Source organism: Durio zibethinus, chromosome 18, assembly GCF_047325235.1.
Source record: "Durio zibethinus cultivar Kanyao isolate XHJ-2024 chromosome 18, ASM4732523v1, whole genome shotgun sequence".
In the NCBI taxonomy this organism is placed as follows: domain Eukaryota; kingdom Viridiplantae; phylum Streptophyta; class Magnoliopsida; order Malvales; family Malvaceae; genus Durio; species Durio zibethinus.
The window spans coordinates 6256226-6264796 of NC_143179.1; the positions used below are offsets into that span (position 1 = coordinate 6256226).

General features: G+C 28.4%; 2 protein-coding genes across 2 annotated transcripts; one reads left to right on the plus strand and one right to left on the minus strand.

The window, feature by feature from the left end:
* Positions 1–2677: 2677 nt before the first annotated feature.
* On the plus strand, positions 2678–5288 carry LOC149513638 (uncharacterized). The gene is made up of 4 exons (XM_089747099.1): positions 2678–2904; positions 3023–3105; positions 3214–3304; positions 4995–5288. The coding sequence occupies exons 1-4, from the start codon at positions 2876–2878 to the stop codon at positions 5023–5025; spliced, it is 234 nt and encodes a 77-aa protein (XP_089603225.1). The 5' UTR covers positions 2678–2875; the 3' UTR covers positions 5026–5288.
* Positions 5289–5834: 546 nt separating this feature from the next.
* Positions 5835–6563, minus strand: LOC149513639 (uncharacterized). Its single transcript, XM_089747098.1, has one exon. The coding sequence runs from the start codon at positions 6404–6406 to the stop codon at positions 6029–6031; it is 378 nt and encodes a 125-aa protein (XP_089603224.1). The 5' UTR covers positions 6407–6563; the 3' UTR covers positions 5835–6028.
* Between the last annotated feature and the right edge of the window lie 2008 nt (positions 6564–8571).

Sequence of the window (8571 nt, forward strand, 5' to 3'; positions counted from 1 at the left end):
GATTTGGGATTCGGCGATAACAAGGGTTTATAAAAGTGAGGGCTTTTGGAGGTCTCAGCCCTTAGGCCCTGGCTTTATATTGACGCAACTCTCTGTACCGTTGGATTTCATTACTTCGGCCTTTTTCTTTCCTCTCTTCTAGAAACTCTTTACCGTCCGATCCTTTTTCCCATGGGGTCCACTTACTATTATGCCGCGCTACTCGCTTTTTTTTGGTTTTTAGAAATTGGATGGTAATTTGGTAATATTATGTGAACAAAAAATAGAGACATTTTTTTATGACGATTTCTCTTTTGTGATCTTAGAAACGTACCCTCGTTGCCACTTGCCAGCTCATGCTTAATATCAAAGCAAACGCAAACCTTTATATTTTTAATTTTTCTTTTTTTGTTATTTTTTTTATTTATAAAAGTAATTGAAAAAAATGAAAAAATTAAGTCTCTTTTTTTAAAAATTAAGAGCGATAAGACTTTATTATATGAACGAATTAAAATTTTTATTAAATTAAAAATTAATATTTTTATAATCATTTTATTTATTTATTTGATAACTCGTAAAAAAAATTATTTACCACTTAAAATAGATTGGTCAATTTTTTTTTCTAAATAAAACTTTTAAACTAAATTATCATATTAAATCTTTGATTTTTACTGAACTTATCCATCTTGAGATCAAATCTGAATTAATAAACTCAATAAGTAAGATTATAGGTAAGATTTTATTTTCTATTATGAAAATGTCATTATGTCATTAATATCTTTTAAATTATAAAAAAATATTTAATATGATATTTTAATTTTAAAAATTTTAATATCATATTGCCTACATTTTTTTTTTAATTAAAATGTTACAGTTGCTCGATCAAAACAAACATTTATATAAAGAGCCATTATTTTTAAATATGTTTTTCATAAAAAATTTGAATAAATTTTATATGATTTTAAATTATGATTAATTAAATGTATTATAATTATTATAAACAATATGCTCTCAAATAAATTTTGTATACCTATAGTCATATTAAAAATAAAATAAAAATATCAATGAATGATGTTAAGCATTTCGTGCTTAGTAAGCTGGTTAAAGTTTGAGACAATTTCCTCTTCAATCAAAGATGTTAATTTTATTAATGTCGAAGGAAATTTTTGAATTTTTACACAAATAAAGATAAAGATGGATATAATTTTATGTTTTTATCGAGTATGATAATCGATACAGATAATATAGCATCGTTTTTATACCTATATTTATATCTTATATATATTTACGTATATTTAATAAATAAATTTTTAATTAGATAATATAAATTATTATTTTAAATTAATTAGAACTAATGTATTTTTATTTAAAAGATATATTAATATATTTATAAAAATATTGCATAATATACAAAACAAAAATAAAAATAAACTAAAAAAAGTTGGCTTTTGTTTTTTTAAATTATGAAATTATCCATATTTATCAAATACTCAAAAAAATAGGAATAGATTTTAAATATTCTTTGAATATAAATAATAGGATAAATATAATATAAAAAATTTTTAAAAAATAAAGATAAATTTAAAATATTCATTGTGTATGAATGAAAAGTGAATATAATATAAAATTTTAAATATTTAAATATGCATACTCTATTCAATATCTAATCCTTTAAGGTGTGTTTAAATTGAGAAGAGAATAATAAAAGGAAATGAAAATAAAGAAAAATAATAAAAACAAAAAAATTTTATCATTGTTTTGATAAATTTTAATTTAAAAAAATATGAAAATCTAATAATTTTTTTTAATATATCAATTTAAAAAAAAATAAAAAAAATTTATTATATCCACATTTTTATTAACACTACTTAAACCTAACCATGTTATATCTTTTATATGTTTTTGTATGTATATTAATATAGATTAATGAAGGAGAAATACAAAGTTTCGTTGTATCTGCTCATTGGCTCTTATTGTATCTCAAGAATGTCTCCTGCATATCCACACAAACTTTCGGAGGCTTTTTCGTACTCAAAACTGTCAAAAAGTGCTGCTGCCGCCACAACCAAACCTGGCTTGTTGCGCTTCTTACTTCTAACGTGTCGATCAGTCAATGCCCCTTGTTTTTTTCATTTCTCACTTGTCTGCTAAGCAAGTTTCAATGCTTGATACTGACCACAACTCATATTTCTTCATTTACAACTTTCACAAATCTCACCAACCATACAGAAATTCAAAATTCATCAATATACGTGTTCAACAATTAATAAAAAATTTGACATTAGATTTCAAAATTAATCATAAATAACTTTGATAATATAAAACTTATCAGATTATTTTAGATTTGGTGATCAAATCATCAATTTGCTTTAAATTTGATGATTAAATCATAAATAATTATAAACAAGTAATCATTATAAGGATTATTTGTTTATATAAATTAAACAGTATTAAGATATATTTATATATTATATATTATTTTATAAAAAATTTATTAATAAAAAATTATAATAAAATGATTTTCTTTCTTTTCCTTATTTATCAAATAATTATTTTTAAGAATTTTTTTTCATTTATTAATTTTATTTGTCGAAATAAAAATTACATGTATCTTTTTTTTCTTTTAAAAATTTTTATTTTTTATTTTTTCTTTCTTTGATTAATATTTAACCCAACATAATGTTAATATCGGTATCTCCGAGTAAGCTATAATAAATACAAAGTAAACACAAGTAAAACAGCCTTCTAAATAGCGGGCGACACCGAAGGCAAAAAAGCCAAAGCAGAATTATATAGCAAATCTTTTCGCTCAGACCATAGCTAAATCCGCTGTCTTCACTTCCCGCAAAACTCGACCCCCAAAGCTCTCCAAATACCCCTCTCAATCAAACCCGCCATGCCCACCCCTTCCGACCCCTCTAATTCGTAATTCTCTTTGAACATTCCCCATTCCCTTTTATGTTTTGGGCTATTTGTTGACAATTTTTCTCTTTAATTCTCATAATTACCTTGTTGATATTTCTATTTTGATCTGTATTTGTAGGGAAGTTGTTTATCGGAGACACAACAAGGGACCCCCTTTCAAGTTCCTAGTCCCTTTAGTCTACGCCCCTGTTCTCCCTCTAAGTAAGTCTGAAATCTCTCTCATTTTTCCCTTTTTGGGTGATTTTGGTGTCTGGGTTTTGTTCTTCAGATGTTAATCTTATATGGGTTCTGCATTTTTTTCTTTTTCAGTTCGACTTTCTTTGAGGAAGAATCCAGTTTTGAGGGACCGTTTGTTTACTATTGTGTTGGCTGGAGCTTTTGTTCATGGTTCTTATTTGGTGTATCCTTATTCTTTAATCTTATTTTGTTTTAATTACTATAATCTCATTGTTGATTCTGTCTTATTTTTTTTAGTTTTTTTTTTTCTCTTAATCATTCATGATTAAATTATTGGGTAGTGCTTCTGCATATTATTTTTTATGTGCTTATTGTCTTTATAGCAATTGGAGGTTCTTGTTCCATTTTCTATGATCTGAACTTAATATGCTCTACGCTTACTCAATATTCTATCCTCTTTGAATGGTAAAGAATTATTGATTGTAAAAGATAGGGTATGTTATTATTGATTTTAAAAGATAGCGTGTATGTTATTTCTGTCTAAGAGGCATTTGTAGCAACCAAGGGTTGCTAAGTGTTGCACCTGGGTGTTTGACCCAATGATAGATGCATGTATCCTCTAGCTTAAAGCGTTGGGTGAAACTCCCCCTTTCCAAAGATTTGTCATGATATGTTGCTATGATTTCTATTTGCAACTTCTTTCCAATAGCAGGTCATCTGTGTTCAATGATACTTGTTGCTTCCTGGTGCCTGGTGCGGCTGTTGCCTTAGAGAGATTGATTGTTGTGTTCAAGAATTGGAGGATGCATATAAGCAAGATTGGGTTTTTCGTTGGATTCTTTATATCTTTGAACAATTGGTTTGGTGAGCAAGGGTTGGAGCTATAGTACATTGGTTTCTCAAATGTTTTAGCCTGTTTATGGAAAGTTCAATTCTTTGCACTGATGCTTTATCCAATGCAAATTATTAAAGTTCGATAACTCTTCTGGTTATATTGGTCCTCTTCCTCTATAGAGAGTTAGACATGTAGGTCTTAATGGAAGAAATATTTAGAAGGTTCACCAGTACAAATAAAAAACTATTGCAAGTAATCTAAATGTTAAGATTCATTCCTTATGTTTATGCTGTCAGAAAAATTATGCTTTTTAATTAAATAGATGATGATTGATTTCCATCTTATGAGATTTAATTTATTTGGTATTTAATTTTAACCTTTTCTTGATCTATGCATTTCATAGTTTAGTTACAGTCTCATTTTGCACTATGTTATTTGTATGTTGCATGTTTTTACATATAGTACTCGTTCATTCTGCCTTCTGTTAAAATTGTACATCTTCAAGCTTAACGAGATGAAAAGTTTATCACTGTCATCTCTGTTTTTTTCTTTTTCATTTTTGTTGGGGGTGGGAGGGGAAAATGGGTAAAGTATTATCTATGATATGCCCCTTTAGAGTAGCAAGTACCAACATTCCTATGATATTTCATGATTTTACAAAATTCTTCCTGGGAAAACTTTTTTCAAGTTTTTCTTTTTTGAGAAACAAAAGGGTGTAGTATCCTGATGGAATTTACGAAGGCTTTTACTTGATTAAATACATCTTAATCTCTTAGTTCACCTATTTCTACTCATTTTTGTTGAAAGTAACATGTTTTACGTATACCAGTAATTGAGCTCACCCGCATGCACGTGAACAGTAAATAAATGTGGAACAAAAATTTAAGTCTGGTTGTTTGTATCCTCTCTACTTAATAGTCAGGAATTCAGATATTATGTTGTTGTGGCTGTGAAACTTCTCTATAGATTGATTGTGTTTGTCCTAGTCACTAGAAACACCTCTGATAGATATTATCTTGTAATTATTCTCCTAGTCATGCTTTTCCTCTTCTGTGTATTTTCCTTAATAAATATTCAGGGCGGACCTATATGATGCGGAGAGCAAGTGAACATGCAGAGTTTGGCTTGAGAAACTGATTATATTTAAACAATTATTATTGTTTACGGGATCTTATGCAGCTTGATCTTCTCAAATTAGAATGTATTAGAACAAGTTGAAGATAGTACTCTTTTTATTCCTTTTATTGTGGAATAACCTTTGTATCTTGCACATATAATTCTTTTGGGCGAAAGATTTAAGGGCTGCAGATTGCGGAATTAGTTTCAATTTTCAAGAAAAATAAGATGGAGTGAACTGCTTTATTGTGGTAAATGTCATGTGATTGATATGCAGGCTACATATATGCATTTGAAGTGGGAAGTAGGAACCGCTATGCAGTGAATTAGGCCTGATATTTCAAGGTGAAATAATTGATAAGTGTAATCTGTTCAAAGAAAAGAAACTGTGCCATCCATGCATTATGAATTGCTGATCTGCATCATTATCGTATGAAACATTGAAGACATTGTCTGGCAACTAAATTTAGATGTAGTCACAAGAAATTGCACTTAAAGTGAGTTACTTTTATCAGCTAAAGTCACCGGTCTAGTCAAGTTTGCTTGGATATGCTCGCTGTTTTTTTGTTTTAAATTTCATGTACATGAATTGCATAATTTTGAACTTGTCGAGGTTTGAATATGGGGTTTCGATTTAATCGAAACAGAGAGGAAACAGAAAACAAGTACTATACACTTGGATTTTTTTAAGAGATTCTGTAACCAACTCTTTTCCTTTGTCTTTTCTTTTGGGGCTTAAGTGCAATGCAAATACAAGATGTCTCAAAAAGACTGCAAAATTTTACCATAAAATCTTAGCATGTAGTCATGTACAATGAGAGAGATGTATATTTGTCAAATAATAATAATAATAATAATAATAATAAGCACTCATCGTCATCATTTGGATTCAATCATTTAAAAAAAAATTTTTAGCCCCTCACAAAAATAAATTTCAAGGCTAAAAAAATGGAAAGAAGGTTAAAAATTCAAATATTTCGCTGACTCGCCCGAGACTTATAGACGGCAGCGATCCTCGAAATCAGAGGCCAGTCGAGAAGCGATCGCCGAATGGTACATAACGTCACGAAACGACGACGAGTTGGTAGTCATCATTCGGAGCTGCCTCGCCTTCTCCTCCGAGAAGCAACCCAGGGAAAACTTCGATCTCGCCGGTTTTTGTTCCGATTCGCCTTCTCTTTTCTCCTTGGCCTTAGTTTTGTTGGCGGAGTCAATGTAGTCGGGGTGGGAGGACAATCCAAACAGAGGAGACCACCAGTTGGTGGTGGAAGATGAAGACGTACTCTTACGGCGGTTGGGATCGAGTTTCGGGTGACAGGGAATAGCACAGGCGTGGATTCCGGTGAGGCGAAAAGTTAAAAGATGTGTAGCCATTGAAAAGCCCCACCGATTTTATCCATTGGGAGAAAGGATTTATAGAGGGTTTTCCTTTTTTGGGGCTACAATTTATGGAGGGTTTTCCGATGCTATAAAAGAAAAAGGAATTGAAGGGAAGTGTATGAAACAGTTAATACAGATCAAAGTATTTTCTTTTATATTGAAATCATGATATTTAAAAAAAATTATTAATTTATTACATGTTATAATTTTTTATAGTAATATATTACATATTATAATTGGTAATACTTAAATAATGAGAAGGAATTCATTTACAACGTTAAACGGATCAGATAGGACACGTGGAGGTAATTAGTTATGTTCTTTTGGCCTTTTATGACATTTTTACCGAATGCTCCGGTCATTTTGGTCTGTGCCTGTGGACCCGGGCATGGATGGTGGCGATGACTGAGAACAAAGTGGATTTATGACACATCATTGACTAATTTCACCCTCCTTGTTTTCCTTTGGCTGAAATAATAAAAACATTCTTAAATTTTATTATTTTATTTTAACAATTTTTTATGTTTTTATTATATTCCAATAAATTTATAATTTTTATTTTACATTTATATGAATCTTTAAATTTTAATTTACTCTAAATAAATTTTTATTTTTTAATTTGAATTTAAATAAAATTTTAATATTAATTAATATTTTATTTGAAATATCAATATATTTGAATATAAATTAAAAATTATAATTTATTTAAATATAATAAAAATATAAAAAATTATTTAAATAAAATAATAAAATTTATGGATTTTTTTAAAAATATTTTATCTTTATCTTTTTAGGATAAAAGTAAAAAAAATAAAACTAAAATTCAATAATTATTTAAAATCTTATCGTTTTTAATCGATTAAACTTTCAAATATCAATTTTTATTAAATGAGTTCTTATTAAAAGAAAATTAATTATTTTCATTTAATCGAAAGTTTAATTAAGTAAAAATATATGTTTAATAATTTAATTAAATAAAAATATATGCTTAAAGATTCAATTAATTCAAAATAAAATAATTATAACTTAATTAATTATAATAAAATATTATGTGCTTAAATAATTATTAAATTTTTATTAGAAGATTTTTTTATCCTTTTATCTTATTTCTAAGAAGGTTTATTATTATTATTATTATTAAGGATAACTATATATTCTTTCTTATTTGTTTGTAATAGTTACAAAATTAGTTTGGTGTCACAGAGGATTTTTTAATATAACATCAAAGATTAAATAAATCTTTTAATAGTTTTCAAATTATTATATTTTAATTTGACAAGAGTTGATTAGTATCGTACCAAATTGGCAAATTACCGATACTGAGGAGAGTTGGCAAATTTGAACAGTCGAAACGGCATGGGGATAGACTCTAAAGCGACGGCCTTCCGAGTTCCAAGTCTAGACTCGCAAGTTGCAACCACGGCCGTCTGATTTTTTTTAAAATTTTTTGGACGTTAATTAATTAATTATAACTTAAAATTATCTAAGGTCCATAAAAAAGTTATATAGATTTTATATTTTCAAGTGATGAATTTTTATATATTTCATTATTATAATTAATTAAATGTAATAGAATAATAAAAAAATTGTAAATAAAATGCACACTAAATTGAGTTTTTTATTAACCTAGCTGGCCAAGCCAAATGTATTGAACATTATTGACCCTGAGTCTTAAACATTGTAACATGTATAAAATTGATAAAACGAAGATAGTTTTCCTTTATTTTGTTTAGCTTTGCCTTTGCAATCTTGCAAAGCAACGTACTTTTGGATAAGATTGTTGGATTAAGACTGGAGTTGTGAATGAAAAACAGATGACAATGGACTCACAAAGGCAAGATCACAACGGGGATCATTTTCACATAATCACCTAATTATAAAACGTTGAGTGTCTATTCTCAGTAGGCAAATGTAACACTTTCAAAGCGCATTCTCAATACATCATGCATTACTTATCCGGGACAAAGAAGATAAAAACTATGCCAATTGACAAATAAATATATACCAAGACATCATAAACCGATGGACACATGACCACCTGCAGAACTGGCAGCCTCCCGATGAGAGTGATATATATATATATATGGTAATTATATACTTAGAAAAAGGAATTGCGGCAGGCAGCAGTGAATATGCATAACCAATTTTTCACGACCTTT

Excerpts from the sequence above, each read along its gene's own strand:
- LOC149513639 (XM_089747098.1), bottom strand. The coding sequence starts at position 6,406 with ATGGCTACACATCTTTTAACTTTTCGCCTCACCGGAATCCACGCCTGT.
- LOC149513638 (XM_089747099.1), top strand. The coding sequence starts at position 2,876 with ATGCCCACCCCTTCCGACCCCTCTAATTC. Across the intron at positions 2,905-3,022 it reads CCTTCCGACCCCTCTAATTC|GGAAGTTGTTTATCGGAGAC; the intron begins GTAATTCTCTTT and ends CTGTATTTGTAG. Across the intron at positions 3,305-4,994 it reads GTTCATGGTTCTTATTTGGT|GGCGGACCTATATGATGCGG; the intron begins GTATCCTTATTC and ends ATAAATATTCAG.